Source organism: Plectropomus leopardus, chromosome 19 (genome assembly GCF_026936395.1).
Source record: "Plectropomus leopardus strain MGB_pleo_1.0 chromosome 19, ASM2693639v1, whole genome shotgun sequence".
Taxonomy (NCBI): Eukaryota; Metazoa; Chordata; class Actinopteri; order Perciformes; family Serranidae; genus Plectropomus; species Plectropomus leopardus.
This window is the reverse complement of record NC_142194.1, coordinates 22,673,907-22,690,331: the sequence shown is the minus strand read 5'-3', so window position 1 is coordinate 22,690,331 and position 16,425 is coordinate 22,673,907. Positions and strand designations below refer to the sequence as shown.

The window sequence follows — 16,425 nt, the reverse complement described above, 5'->3', positions numbered from 1 at the left end:
CAATAACAGCCATGTAGGTGTAGTAACAAGGAGGTGTTGCCAAAGATAATCGTCTTAATTTCAACAAGGTATTTTAAACACCTATTTAAAGCTACCTGTGTCAAATAAGGCAAGCTTTGTACCCAACAAATGTCGGGAAAGGGATTAAGGTTGGTGGGTTTGCTTATTAAGCACAATGATGTCTGTGTTTATAAGTAGAAGCTACTGATATTTGTCTTTTGTGCCAGATGAAAACACAAGAAAATATTAAAATATGCATGTGAGAACTCACGATTGCCATATAATTTAACAGAAAGTTTTTCAGAGGAATGTTCCTGGTAATGTCTGGAAATCAAGTCAAACAATGCCACTATTTACCACTGAATTCTTTCATTGTCTTAAAAATGGTACACATTCAATAGCAGTAGTTAAATTGTTGGGGGTTGTCTCCTTAGTGATGTGTTGGTTAAGTGAACAGCAAGATTCATTTTAGGTTTGTTTGGTGCTTCTGCCCTCTGCTGGTACTTTTTGTAGCTAAGAACAAAAAAACTAAAATAGTATCAGAAAAAAATCCCAGTGCAAAGAAATGAAACAATCCAAAAAATTTATCAAAGAAATAACATATTGAAATACAGCAACATACATTTACACACTTATTAAATAATTTAATTCATTAAATATGGGTCAACAAAATATATACCTAAAAAACACATGGCGTTTAAAATATAATCAAAGGTAACAAAATAGCAAAACAGAAGAGAAAAAGGCAACTTTACATTATATTAATGAAAATATGCAGGTGGAGAATTGTAAAGTACTGATAGATAAAAAAAGAGTCCAATGTAGTTTAGTAAAAGAAAGTACTATTTAGAAGTTGTTATATTCACAATAGAAGGGCTAAACTGAGATGAGGCTTTTGTAATGTCTATGGATTATCAGACATGATATCCTCTTTGCAATTTTTAATACCAGGACAGATAAGTAGATTTGGGGTTTAATCCTAACCAAAGCAAATTAGGTCCCTCTTAATGAGATATACATTGAACCCACACTCAATGCAAATCTCTCTGGATGAAGGCATCAGCCAAAATCCTTAAAAAAATAAATAAATTAAAAAAAAATTGTTTTGGTAAACAACTCACTGGTCAGGGATTCTAGGATTCTGGGAGGTATCATGTAAATATCAAGCAAATACAAGTTGTGGTGGACAAACATTTTGTTTTAAAGCTACCTTTGTTAGTGTAACATTTACAAAGATTATTTCCTTTCTTCATTTGAAAAGGCCTCTGAAACTGTACAAAAAAATATTTGAATCAAAACACTCAAGCAAAACAAAAAAAAAAAGTAATTCATGGGATGACAGCTTTTTAACACAAGGTGACTTCTTCTCCAGTTAAATTTTGGGAAAAGCTATATGATACATAAAGTGCCTCAGGGGTGATGTTTTTCTGTATGCTGACAAGGAAGTTAGTGTCAGCTTGGTTCCCTTGACAAAAGGCATATAGGATTTTTCCTTTGGATTTTGGACTATTGCAGAAAACAAGCTCTGTGGCAAACAAATGTTTATGATACTTCTTTGTTCAGCAAGATGATTTTCACAAATGAACAGTACTTCTATGATTTTTGAAGGCTAAATGAAATCACTAGAATTAAAAACCTTAGGTTTGGCCAAAAAACAACTTTACAATGGCCTTTCTTAAGACACATACAAGCTTCAAAAGTTCACACGTGGGGTATTTACGAACATATTTTATGTTGCAGAACAAAATGTGAAAGTCTCTTTAGCTTGCGTAAACCATGGATATAATTTCAGACATCTAACCAAAAATCAAGGGGCTAAAGAAAAAAGCACTAAAATCCAGGTCGTCGCTCACTTCTAGTGGGTCACACATGATGATTAAGACAGTTTACTTCTGTATGAGTCTATATGCTGTTTTTAAAAGATTTTTTTTTAGTAAAGTCCAGCACAGTTTACCTTTAACTAAAAGTGAGAATACAACAAGAGGAACTATTTTCCTTGCTCTTTGGAAGAGAGCTATTTTCCTTGCTCTTTCTGTAACAGCCTTGCCGCTATGATTCTCTGTGCCACAGGAAGAGCATCACTTGCCTGGGCTATAACATGAGGCTCAACCCCTGAAATGCTCCACACTTTGCCAGTGATTGCACTTAACACAACTTGGTTTGGTATGGAAGCGTACAGGACGCTGTCCCCAATCTGATAGGTTCCACTTGATAGAGACCCTCCAATCGTTGGCTCTCCAATGATTGTGGCCCTGTTCAGGTCCTTCATGGAACGAGTAAAAACTTCCGCGGCTGACCCCGTCATGTGGCTGGTGAGGATGTAGACATCCTTGGAGGGCCCATACCGTTGACCTCTGATTTGAGGCAATGTCATGACCTCTGTCATATTGTTTGTGGTGCGGTCGAAGACGGTGTAAAGATGGCGCAAAGGTTTAGCATCAAAGAAATAAGTGCACAAGAGGGGAATTGCAGTTGAATATCCACCGGTGTTGTACCTCATGTCAATAATGAGGGCATCTGTGTTTATTATCTTGCTCCACACTAATTTTATCAGCTGAGGCCCAATGGCTTTTACTACCTCTATATCTGCCATCATGTCAAACCTTAGATAGCCAATGTTACCTGAGAGAAGCTCAATTTTAAACAATGCATCAACTATGTATCCCACTTCTTCAGCAGTAGGGATCTTTGGGACGTCATGAAGTGACTCTGGCTCAACGTCACAGTGGAAGACATGCAGGCGGTGATCGCCTGAACTCTCTTGGAGGTCTGCCGACAACTGGGATGCCAAAGATTCAAAGTCAACCACTGGCCAGTACAATCCCTCAGCCCGCTTGCTCGAGAGCACCTTTCTGACCTTCAGTGCAACTTCATGGATTGCGTAGTGTTTTTCTACCAGTTCCCCAGTTTCCTCTATGAGAACCTCGAGCCCTTGGTGAAAAGCTGCAATCTCATGAACGTGCTCTACAGCTTCCTCAGCAAGTACAATTGCATCAGGAACCACACCACCTCCTAGCCAGCACTCGCCATTGTTGTCTAAAAAGTTTATGAAAGGGACTGTGATTGCAATATCTGTCCCCTCTATTTGAAATGTCTTTGAGTGCATCAAAGTACCAGATGTAATTTCCCCAATGACTGTGCCACGATGGAGTGACTGTATCAGGTAAGCAAACTCTTCGCCGGCACTTGCTGTGTCGTAGCTGGTCAACACATAAACCCCACGTTTGGAGCCATAGGATGGTCCTATAATTTGGGGCAGGGAGTCATATTCTTTTGTTGTATTCTGAATTTTGTCATATATTGTGAAAAAGTTACGTTTCTGGGAAGTGTCTTGCAGATAGGACAGTATAAGAGCTAGAGAGGTAGAGGATCCACCAGCATTATAGCGTAGATCAATAATCAGGTTATTAGTGTCTTTGAGTGGCTCCCATACCTTTTTAGCCATGAGCTCTTCCAGTTTAGACCCTGCAGACAACTTGACAAATTTGTCAAAACGGAGATAACCAGTATTGTGTTGAAGAATTTCCACTTTGATCATTTCATCTACCAATACTTTCAAGTATTCCAAATCATCTGGAACATCATCAAGTGCAGGGTCTTCTTCTACAATGGCAGCATTGTCTTTCATGTATCTGATGACCAGCCTTGGATCTTCTGATACAGTCTGGAGGTCCTGGTTGAGTCTGACTGCCAGGTCCTCCTCAGATACGACAGAGAATATATCTGTAGATTGCAGATGTTGAATAAGAACGGGTACTCTGTCAGTGAAAGCATAGTACCTCCTGATTATGTCTGAGATCTTCTGCATAACTTTTGGAATGGCGCTCCTGATAGCCAGAAGGGACTTGGCTTTTGTGACAGCATCCTTGGTGTTGGTGTTGACTGTTGGGGAAACACCACTCACTTCCCAGCTATGGCCTGTGATTGGACTAACCGATCTTGCCACAGGAACGGTTATGTAGAACTCAGACTGAGGGATCCTAATCTTTTGGACATTTAAAGACCCACCCGCAGTCCTTTCCCCAACTGTAATGGCCCTCTTTAGGTTTTTTAATGTGTATGCTACTGCCTCAGCAGCCCCCACGGTACGCTTGCTGGTCAAAATAATCACATCTTTCTTCTTGCCATACCTTTCCCCCATTATCGATGGCATGGTCCACAGCTCCGTGGTTGAATTCGAGGGCCTGTCATACACAGTATCAATATGAATGACAGGCTCAGGGTCAGAGAAAAAGGAAATTATAAAGGGAACTCCAGACAATTCTCCAGCTGTGCTATACCTCAGGTCCAAGATTAATGAGGATGTCTGAGCAACTTTGTCCCAGATGTTGTCCCTCAGCAGAGAGCCGAGCTTTGCTGTTGTCTCCTGCCCAATGACCCGATCTATCCGTAAATATCCAACGTTGTTTTCCAGTATGTCCAGCTTTACAGAGTTTCTCACCAGCCAGATCAGCTGCTCTATCGGGAGAGATGGCAGCGCTGGTGGCATCACAGGGACAAAATTGGGCTCGTATGACACAGTCAACCGTGGATCATTCAGTGCCCCTTGTACTCCAACTGTGAGCACAGATGCCAAGGTCTTCCGGTCGGAAATCTGCAGGATCTCTCCGCTGTTGATGGCTTGTTCAATGGCTTCCTGCATCCCAACAAGGTTCTCAGGGAAGCAGTAGTTTTCCAAAAGAATTGTGGCCATTTCTAACACCAGTGCGGGTTGGAACGATGTGCTGACAGATAGAGTACATATCAGAAGCATGAACAGCAGTGGTGTGTGTTGCGCCATTGCCAATGTCTTCATCATCACTGATAAAAAGAAAACTCTGTCTTCTCTTTGTCCTTGTCAAGGGATAATAGTTTTTGTAGGAGGGAACACTGTAACTGTCATGTTTTTTTGGACAACAGCATCCACATAAGAGGCTTTTGTCCTCAATAAACCTTTAATCGCATTATGGTGCTTCAGCCAGCACACAATAACAGATAGGATAAAAATTGGTAAAAAAAGAAAAGAGAAAAAGAAAAATGGTGTCTTATCTCTTCTCTCACAAATCCAATGCATGGTAGGGTTCTTACTTTTATTGGACCCCTTGCAGCTGCTTCATCTATGTACAAGGGGCTTAATGTATTATACACATTTCACTATTACTTACACTTACTCTGTAGTCTTATTTAGGCTTGAATTACAGTCTGCATCATTCTTAAATCTGCTATATGTTACCATATAAAAGTGGTAAGTAGTGCCTCAACTTTCCTTTTAGATACAAAACTGGTTTAAGAGGCAGGTAAACATGTTTTTGGGTCAAAGTGATTGATGCAAAAGCCTGATCAGAAATTGTCACGGTAATTCACTCTCACTCTCTTGTCTATTATGAAAGCTTATAGTTGTGTATTTTTGTGCTGTTAGTAGCTTTAGGGGTCATGTCTGGGTCGCTCCACTGGTGACATGATTACACAGTTTGAAAACACGTGGCAAAGCCTTCTTAAAATGCATGCAGGATCAGAATTGGGTAGAAACACACACACACACACACACACACACACACACACACACACACACACACACACACACACACACACACACACACAGGATACAGGGACAGAAGGATGATTGGGTTAGAAAGTCTTAATCTGGACTGAATGCTGAAATATTTGATTATTCTCCTTTGCTCTGCTTTGGTATTTTTTGACCGTATTGTTTTACAGCGTTTCTTTTTTAGTATTTCTTGCTTTAAGTTAAAATGATATCTTATCACTTGGTGGATGGTGAAACAAAGAAAGTGTCTATGGATCACTGCAAATCCCTAATTGGCAAGTTTTCCTCCGTTTATATTCAAACTGTATAGGCTGAAGTGTAAATCCGTATGTTGAGCTTGAACCTGACATAAATAAGGACCTTGTGAGACCCAGTCAATGCTGCAGCTCAGAATTATGTAGCCAGCCCTCATCTCCTTCCAAGACTGTGGCCAGCTAATCTTTGTGTCTTAACTTTAAATACCACCTCACGTCTTGCATAATTCAATCCCCTTTGCCATTCTCCTGGACAACAATCAAGACTTTTGAGCACTGTATTGTGTCATAGCCTACTTTGCCCTCATGTGCCACCTAAAATCAAATTACAGAGGGTGGGATTTAAGATGTAGAAATATTCTCTGAAGGCAAGAGTGCTCTGTTGGCAGAAATAATCTCATTGGATAATTTACATGTCAGTAGGCAGAGTCAAAGAACAGTTACACAGTAGGCTAGTTATCTCTGTAAGCTAATTATCTTGCTGCAGTTCCAATATCATAAGACCAGACATGCAGATATAATAGGCAGCTATTTTTAGTGCAGAAGTTCCAAAAGCCCATACTCTACGTGCCCAGCAAGAAACAGCTAAAGGCTGATTTATGCTTGGGCTCACAACACTTGTGAAGAGTGCTGCCTAACAAAATTTTAAGAGTGACGTTTTCAACTTATGCTTTGTAAGAATACATGTTAATAAAGAAAGCAGGGCAAGAAATTATAGGCCTACCTGGCATAGATTTTTCCACTGTTTGCAGTCCAGTTCACTCGATTGAAGGCTTGTGGCAATCTCACCCAATGAACGTAGTGCTATCTGCATATCTTTATTCCTACATGAAAGAATCATACAGATGGAGATACTTTCTCATTTAATCTAATAAAACCAGGACAACACAAATAACTGTTAATTAACTTGAGTTAATTAACCTGAGTTAATTAACTTAACTGTTTTGTACTAAACTGTTTAGTGAGACATCTCCATGAGGACAAGTCTGCCAGAATGTGAATACTCAGTCACACAGTGAGACAAAATATGACAATGTCCGTGACTTAGCAAAATTGTCCAGGTGCGTGACATGAAAGAAGTGCAACCTCTTTTTTTTTTTCTTTTTGTCTTAAATACATCAATTGTGTCAGATCGCATTCTTCAAAAGTATTGTGCACCCAAGCCTAAATCAGGCTTAATGGATAAAGTTAGTAACTGGCTTGTAAATATAGCTTAGCATTTAGCTAGTAAAGAGTCAGATATTTAGCAAACCAGAGAAAAGAGAGTGATGGACTTACATTGGTAAGATGAAAAGAACTATTAATATTAATACTGCTGCCTGTCTGCTCAGTGAGTGAATTTGCCAGTAATAATTTAAACAAATGAACATTTGTTTGCTAACACTTTAGCAACTCTGAAAGGTCATAATTTGTAAGTTTTGTGTTTACAGCTTGTTGTGCTGCCCCCAGGTGGATGATCGAAGTAAATTGTTGCAGGCTCAAGATTTAATACTGCTAATTCAGACATTCTAAAGTGTCTGTTTTGTTTCATGCTGTTAAAAACTGGAGGAACATCTTGTAACTTATTTTCCTGGCTCTCCAAAGACACTAAATTTGGATTGCTTTTTGTTATTGACGCTATTTTAACACCAGAGCAATTCTTTTTATATATATATATATATATATATATATATATATATATATATATATATATATATATATATATATATATATATATATATATATAAAAATTTTATTTAGACTATTTTCAATAAAACAAACTTTCAACACGTAAATACAACAAAGAGAGGAGCAGCAAACAAACAAAACAAAAAATAAAATAAAATAAAAACTTTAAAAAAATAGACAAGCTGCCAGCACTAAGACAAACCAAGGAAAATAAAACGTACATGTACATATGTCAAATTGTTGACGCAATAACCCAGAGCAACAATTCATAACATTGGGAGTCAGAAGTGAAGTCCAAGAGACCGGTACAAAAGGGGATGACGGCAGGCCCTGTGCGAGCTAGGGTAGCAAAGTTGGTCATGTAGAAGTGTAGCTGGTGAATGACTTTAAACTGAATGAGCTGAAGTCTAGTGTTAATAGAGGACTACCAAAGAAAACAGGACAGAAAACCAAGAGATCACCGAGAGATGATATGTTTGGAGGTAGGGTCTGCTGTACTGGCATTGAATCAAAGCGAGGAAAAAATTGCCTAACAAAGTCCTACTCCAGAGCAATTTTGAGCTTCCAAGGAAGGACATGCCTGAACTTGACCCCTTGTTGTTCTTGTTGCAGAGGTTTCAGCACTGATAAGGATGTGTCACTGACTTCAAATATTTATATATATTTACACAATATGAGGCATTAGACTTGAGTCCATTTTTGTAACTCTAACTTTGTATGATTAACCTATATTGTTATGACCAAGGTAAAATGAATGCACCAAAACTCCTTCTGACACAACCCTGTTCAGTCCCAAATTTTATTAAGACAGACATATTTTATATTTACTCTTTCTTTTTAAAATTATAATATTCACATTTTACTTGTGTTTTTTTTTTTTAAATGGACCTGGTTCTATTTTTTTTCCACCTTTTTGTAGTAGTTGTTCATATCATATACTGCGAGTTACCATGTATTTTGTTTTTTTCTATCTTTTTGGAAATGTATGCAGTCTGAATCATACCCTGTTGTACTCTTACATTAATTGCATGCCATTATGCAGTAATGTCTATATTAAAATGTACATTTAATATTGGAATTACAGTTGCTATTGCCTTTATTGTTTCTGTTTTGTAGTGCACCTGTTTTTGTTTATTTCTTTTGGTTCATAAAATGATTTGGATAGAGTGGAATTAGTTTGTTCGACTAAAATGTACATGATTATCCATCATGTATTACAAGTCCTGACCTCTGAGTGGTCTAACAGTGATTTGACCGTATTCTAACAAAAATAACAATTACAGTATAGCATGTTCCTGTCATGTGAATGCATTTATATAAGAGCAGAATTAAAGGTACACAGAATCTTTCTTGTATCTTGGATGGTGTCACAAACATACATTCAGATAATATTCATCACCTTTCACACCATACAAAACACCAACATCATACGGTGTAAAAAGTGAAAGTAGCAACATAATCCTCTTAAAATACTTAGGTACTGCCATTGGTGAAGTAGAAAATAGGCCTACCAGACAAAGGTCAGGGAGTCCAAAGTGCCAGAAGGGCCCCGTGGCCTTCAGCTGTCAATGTCAAAATGTCAAGTTAACACAGATTGACAAGGAGGAGACTGAAAATGATCACAAAGAGACACATGCTGACAAAAAAAGACACAAATTACCTCAAAGAGACACATAACAGCCACCAGGAGACAGAAAAATACTTTAAATTTATACATAAAAAACACCAAGAGACACAACATGGCAAAAAAAGACACAGAGACACAGTTACGCAAGAGAGACATGTAACAACCACCAAGAGACACAAAATGACAAAAATAGAAACAAAGTTACCCAAGAGAGACACATAACAGCTACCATGAGAGACAAAAAGACAGAATATTACCCAAGAGAGACACGTAACAAACCACAAAATGACAAAACAAGACACAGAGTTGCCCAAGAGACACAAAATGACCAAAAAGACACAAAATTACCTTGAAGAGACATGCAACACATAATTTAACACATTACCTCAAAGTGAGACACAAATGAGTCCTGTGTAGGAAATGTGGTGGGGCCCTTTGCATATTTGTGCCTTTGTCTCATCGTCCGCCCAAAGTAAGAAACATGAACTAATGAAGTATATAAATGTAATGATACAGAATGAAATGAAACAGAATGTCATTTGACTCTTTTTGGACAAAGCCCTGTCAGCGCTGCAGGAACACAGTGACACGCAGCTGCTGTCACTCTCATCTGACGAGCTCTAACTCACTGCAGGTGCTGCTGCTGCTGCTGCTGCTGCTTTTATTTAGGTGAAAACATCTCAGAGGAGTTTGTGTTTGAAATGTTGTGCTATTATAAATTAATAAATATATCTGAGAATAACACTAAATTAATAAATATATCTGAGAATAACACCATATGTGGTGTTCCATGTGCGCCAGGCTTTTGTTCAGAGAGCTCCCAATCAACTAACTCATCCTTTCTAATCAGAAGCATCTGAACCACCTACAGAAGGCTTCCTCCACCTCCCCCACTCTCCACCCCACTCTGTTAACACTTTCTTTTCTTTTAAATTTAAATCTTGGTTCAACCAACTTTCTTTCTTACTGCATGTTGCCTTCCCCGAGCTCGGGCTGTAACAATATATAGCATATGTTTCCAATTCATTTCTTTGTCATATGTTCTTTTTTCTTTTCTCCTCCTAGTTGCATTGTGGAGCTTCAACACTCTTTGCCATTTATGATTTATTTAGTTTTGTGTGCATTTTGGTTGAGCTTTAGTGTAGCATTCACTTGTTGTATGTTATTTTAAATTTTAAATCTTTCCTTTTTAATTTGATATGGCAAACAGTATTTGTCAGGGTTTTCTGTGTTTGAGTGAGTGCCCTCATCTGCAAATCACTGCAACATTATTGCATTTGTGTGGTTATTTTGCACCTTCTGTGTTCCCAATTTACAACCTTTTAAGCTTGTGTGTGTGTGTGTGTGTGTGTGTATGTGACTAATCTTTGCCAGTAATAATTTCCACCCACTTCAAAACATACTATTACTCTATTTTTTATTGTGTATTATTTACTTCATCAATCATTATATATTTTAAATAGCACAGATTCAACTACATTAAGTTTTAGCATATCTGCTTAACTACACTGGTTTCGCAAAATAAAAAGAAAGAAATAACAAGAAAGTTTAAAAGAGAAGTTAAGAAGTTTAACAAGAAAAAATAATGTAAAACGTGTTAATTTGGCATCTATTTATAAAATATCGTTTAAGAACGAGAACATGAGCAATTTTTTTTGTCAGAATCTAATTTAAATATTTAAATATTTCAAAACAAAAAATGTGTTTTTGCATGACCATGCAGGGTCACAAGTGACACGCATGGTTGTATAAAAAGTTATAATACATTTTAGAAAGACTTTCTTTTTTTGTTAGATCCATTTGCTTAATGACCACATTTATTCATATTCAAATCAGAATAAAAGTAAACAACCAGTTATGTTGAACATTTTTTGGAAGATAAGTTTGTGAAAAGCAATGCTGATTGTTATAAGTTTAAAGCTGCAGATAAATGAAATTCTTTGCCCTTGAGCTGAATGTCGGAGATGATTAACTACAATTACATTTTAATTTATGACAAGATTTTTTTATTCATTTCAGCGTAGAAACGTTTCAAAAACAAATTGTAGACATCATGAGAAAAACAATATAATAAAAACTGACCACTGGAAGCTACACAGTATGTATTCTGTTTTAGGATGAGCAGCTCCCCCACACAGAAAGAAGATTTGGCAGATTCATGGATTCAGGAGTTTCTTGCAGCTGTTTTGCATTGAATTTATTATTCTTTGTTATGGTAAATGTAACATTATGTAGCATGCATGTACTGTATATACACCCTGTACAAGTCTGTAAACAGACTACTGCTGCATATATATAATAATATAAACAAATTACACTTACAGTAATAATGTACAGATTTACACTAAGCACATAATAAACAGATGAACAGCTGTGAATAAGTGTCACCCTACTAATATCAACGGGTGAAGATTTTATCTTAAAAATATGTTGCTTTGTCATAGTTGTAGTAGTAATCAAAGATGCAGCCTGGTCTCATGGAGATACATGAATTAAGCATGACCTCTAAACACCGCATTATGTAGTGGTGGCACATCATATATTAAAGTCACGTGCCAGCACCACAGAAAAAATGCAGATGGAAAGTCAAGTGGGATCCTTTGTTGTGCAGGACCAATTATGTTATTGTTTTAATAATGTCACATAATGGGTATTGGTTAATATTATGAATCCATAGTTAGTATAAAGAGTAAGAAAGTCAGTGTAAGGTAGTGTATGGGTCAAACAAACACAGGACTTTCACCCAGGTGTTTGTCAAACAAAAAGTCAACATTTTCTTCTTTCAATTTTGCCTTGTATACTTACATCCTTAACCAAGTTACACCAAGTTACACCAAGTTACCTGACATACTTACGTCACTTAACAACATACTTAAGTTGTTGTTTTTTAAAATTAGAATAGCGAAGTTATTCTAACTGATAAAACAATCTTTCTCTCAACCGAACAAAGTAGTTGGTGCCTAAACCCAACTGTATAACCAAGACATAATTTAACACATAATTTGCAACCACCATGTAATATGGTGCCATGTAAGAGGTCGTGGTCATTTTTTATTTCTGTGAGATCATTTTGCAAAGATTTCTTTTAACCAACAATATTTTTACACTTAATTTCTATATTACTTTTTACATACTTTTTGTTCAGTTTTACATTATTTACTACAAACCACAATTTTATTATTTGTTATAAAACATTAGACAAGACAGTGTGTGGGTAAGCTTTTTTATGTACATATAACCAGTATTAAATACACAATACAAAGATATCTGCCTCCCTTCTTTTTCTGATTGTTGATGTTAACATGTGAAATGCTAAAAAGCATAATCTCTAGCCACAGACTCCACTCAAAATAATAGCAGCACAAGCAACAAGGTGTTATGTTGATTTTAAGACTGGTCCAGATAAAAAAAAAAACATCTCAACAATAGACAAAATGTTTAATTTTTTTATCCCAGAAACTAATTCACACTGACTTAAGTGATCCCTTTACTTTTCATCTAGCCCAGTCATCAAGTAATTTTGTCCAACCCTTTGATTTATGTTAAGTTACTGGCAAATACAACATTATCACAAATGACAGGCTAAAATAACATCATGAACTGAATAAGTATCATACCTGGGAAACATGGGTATGTTAGCAGTTAGTTAGTGAGTTCAGTAGGCTAACAGCTGTTGCTGCAGGGATGAATATTTGGAATTTTTAATCTACTACCTACCTATTAAAAAATATATATTTACCAAAAACATGTCCAACAGAACTGTTGCTTGTGAACTTAATGTTTATTTCACAACTATAAACCGCCTCGTATGTTGTTTCTGTTAATTTGGCAGTACATCCAACCAGCCTCCCAACCACAGGTCAACTATAACCTGATCAGCCCATCACCTCCACATCCAGTGTCTTTACCTGCAAGACTGTCTGAGAGCACCCACCTGAACACCTGATGCCATAACTGATTTTCACAACGAAAGAATTATGGTGCAAACCGTCTCAGGTAAGCTTGTCAGATTGCTCATTGTCCTCAACAGGGTCTTGACTTGACAGCTGTCATTGTAACCAACTTTTATGGTTGGATGTACTGTCAAATTCAGGTAAGCAACATAGAAGGCGCTCTGCATACATTCCTGCAGTCAGTGGCATTGTGTTGTTTGATCAAACATCACATTTTAGAGTGACCTTTTTGTGACCATCCCAAGGCACACCTGTGTAGTAATGATTCTGTTTAATTGGCCACACCTGTCAGGTGGATGGATTATCTTGGAAAGGAGGAGTGCTCACTAACATGGAATTTAACAAATATGTGACCAAAGGTTAACAGAAATATATCTATTGAATGCATAAAAAAACTCTAATAAAAGTGTTGCATTAAAATGTTTGTTCAGTGTATATGGGTAATAGGCGGCATCCATGTTTCTTGCACCTACTTTGTACTGCAAATGTTCCACAACAATTTCCCTTGAAATAAATTAAGTTCTATCTTATCTTTTTCTAGGACCTGCGGTGCTGTACTATTTCTTCTGGACTGATGGAGGGCATTAACATCAGACTGTCTTGAATGCCATTATAATCACCTGTGCTACCACCAAAGTAAACCTCTGACTACCTGCAGCCACACTCTGCCACCTTCATCTCCTCGTACAGGTATCTAATAGTTAGCCGTCCATTCTCCTGATACATGACTGTGATGGGGTCCAGTTTGATGGGGACGCAGCACGCCATGTTGGCCTTCTTGGGGTTCCTGATGTTGATCAGCGTCTGGATAAGGGCATGCTTTGATGGAGTCATTTCATCCGTCAATGGGTGGTAACACAGTCCTCGACATTCGAAGGCGTCATATTCCGGAGGTGCCACGATCCAGCTGTCCCAGCCAATGTCTCTAAAGTTGACCTTGAGAGACGTCCGCTGGCAATATTCCCTCTCTGCCTTTCTTTTCGTTCTCCGTGGAGCATTAGGGATCTCGTTTGGAAGCTGATCTCCTCTGTTCCAATCGGCACCCGAGTGTAAGATGGTTTCTTCTTCGTGGAGGATCATCTCTCTTAGTTCTTTCTTTTTCTCCCTCCTCCTGCTACCCAGGTCATCTGAGAAGACTATTAAAGCCACAGAAGTGTTATCGCCAACAGACACACTCATATTCAAACAGCCTGTTCCTTCTTCTCCACAGTCCTTCCTATCCACCACAACATCAAAAACCGTTGCTCCATGGCCTAACTCGATCCAGTTCTGAATTGCCGTGGTCACTTCAAAAGTCTCCCACATGCTTTCCAAGCTGGTCACCTCTTTGCCAACCAGCAGTTGGGTGGTGGATGTGAAATCGTTGTAATCCACTTCATAGACTTTTACGGTGGTCTTGAAGCTGTGGGAGGTGACCCCTGACCTGAGATCTGGGAAGAAGAAGAGCTGTAGTTCAGCAGAAGTGATCTTTTCGTGGGTGGGGATGCTGATGTTGAACTGCAGCCTGTTCTTTGTCTTTGTGCCATTCGTCACAGAGAGAGGGATATCTGTTGGAGATAAGAAGAAGTCAGAAGTCAAATAAACTCTCTGAGCGTATTAAACAGCAGCTGAGATTAGTGCTGTCTGACTTAAAGAATCAGCGTTTGTGTTGACCTATTTGGTAAAAATGTAATTATAAAATAAAATTAATAATAAAATTAATTATTTTTATTCTGATAGTGCCCCTTTATTCTCCACTAGCTGCAACTTTTTGGTTCAGAAAGACAATGTTTATCACTATAGTTCCAACAGTTACCTGTTGTTTTGTGCTGTTTGCCCCATCTGTGGTTTGAGCAATCTATATGTTGCCACTTGATTTTGTTTGGACTCTGCATGTTAGTTAACGCAGCCTGGTCTCACTCCAAGGGCAATAAAATACGCTGTTTGAGTAGTTCCTTCTGGCATAATTATAATGGTACCTTTCAGCAGCTATAAAAGACACACTGGGCTTTCAACCAACTCCAATGTAAACGCATTATGCATCATTATTAGATGTTCAGAGCAACTATTTTTGAATTACAATTTAAGCTGTAATTGGCCTATTCAAAAAAAAGAAAGAAAAAGATAACTTTTTATCATGGCATGAGTGATCACAAGTGGAGTCAGATGCAAAAGAGTTTGGTAACCACTGGTTTAGAGCTTTATATAATGTAAAATTAATTAAAATAAACTTTATGTCCCTGTACCTTGGACAGTGAAGCTTCGTATGACATCAGACTGAGGGTTTGCTGAGCTGTCTGAGGCGTACTTGTTGTAGAGTTCCATCATGAACTGAGGAGGGTAGATTTTGCCACTCTCCTGAGGAACATCTGACAGGTTAAGTTTCCTCAGAAAGCCCTCCTTCATGGTTCCCAGGAGGTTCTCCATCCTAGAGTCGGTGTCTTCCTCCTCCAGAAGGTCCTCCTCTGACAGCTGAGAGTAGAGTCCCTCAGGGTCCTCACTCTGGATGTCATTATTAAGAGGTTTACAGGTGCAGGAGCCAACAGAAACCACCAGACACAAACACACCTGGAACAGGAATGATCTGGAGCTCCGCATTTTGAAATTAGATCCTTTGCAAGACACAGAGCTGGCACAAACTTTACCTTCTTCCCGGCTTTGCGACGACAAGGTTTGAAAATGGAGATCCCCAATGCAAGGACCACAGTGGTGATGTCCGCTCTCATGCTCCCAGAGTAAACAGGGGGACTTGTGTCACCAAAATAGTAGCTTGTCCAAGCTTATCACTGCCATTGATGCCTTCTTTTAAGCTTTGTTATCTTTAGAGGGCTGGCTGCTAATGAAGACACTGTAAACACTTGACAGCGATAATGAGGGAGGCACTGGAAACTATGAGGTTACTGAAAAGCAGACATTTCCATTTTCCCAGCTCAAGGGCTAAAGTGTTGTGGCCAGTGAAAACAAAACACTTAAAAGAAACACAACAGCACATTGCATTCTTTACCGCCATCATTGCTACATTTTTTCTTACGAATTAGTGTTGCTTAATTTGTTTCCAACCACTGTAGCCCAAATTCCAGATCACGCTCATGTTCTAGATACCAAAATGTGATCAAACTTTGATGACTGATCATTTCAAAGGTACTGATAAGGAAGCTAACTGCTGTAAGCTGTTTTCTCATATCACTCAAGACAGTGTCCAAAGAATCCGGTCTCGACATGGTTCGGAGTTGCCCTTTCAGACATGTGGCACACAACAAGAGACTGTCCATGCCAGACATACTGGAAATACTCTGTATGCTGTAGGCGAGGTGGCACCTGGGTAGAGTGTGCAGATTACTCCATGGTCCTGTAGGCAGTTCGTAATTTGATCATAAACAACAGAGTCTCTTGCTGTTCCTTTAAGTTGTCTGACAA

The 16,425-nt window shown here is 38.3% G+C and overlaps 2 protein-coding genes and 1 long non-coding RNA gene across 3 annotated transcripts; all 3 read right to left on the bottom strand.

Moving 5' to 3' along the window:
• Positions 1 to 68: 68 nt before the first annotated feature.
• Positions 69 to 4,830, bottom strand: irbpl (interphotoreceptor retinoid-binding protein like). The gene has a single exon (XM_042508289.2). It carries the CDS (start codon positions 4,796 to 4,798, stop codon positions 2,015 to 2,017), a length of 2,784 nt encoding a protein of 927 aa, XP_042364223.2. The 5' UTR covers positions 4,799 to 4,830; the 3' UTR covers positions 69 to 2,014.
• Positions 4,831 to 5,771: 941 nt separating this feature from the next.
• LOC148186361 (uncharacterized) lies at positions 5,772 to 9,630 on the bottom strand. Its single transcript, XR_015775074.1, has 3 exons — positions 9,462 to 9,630; positions 8,961 to 9,011; positions 5,772 to 6,605 (listed from the first exon to the last, which is right to left on the bottom strand). It is a non-coding gene; the product is annotated as an uncharacterized LOC148186361 (long non-coding RNA).
• A 1,429-nt stretch (positions 9,631 to 11,059) lies between these two features.
• gdf2 (growth differentiation factor 2) lies at positions 11,060 to 15,756 on the bottom strand. The gene is made up of 2 exons (XM_042508461.2): positions 15,255 to 15,756; positions 11,060 to 14,576 (listed from the first exon to the last, which is right to left on the bottom strand). Exons 1-2 carry the CDS (start codon positions 15,604 to 15,606, stop codon positions 13,678 to 13,680), a joined length of 1,251 nt encoding a protein of 416 aa, XP_042364395.2. The 5' UTR covers positions 15,607 to 15,756; the 3' UTR covers positions 11,060 to 13,677.
• Between the last annotated feature and the right edge of the window lie 669 nt (positions 15,757 to 16,425).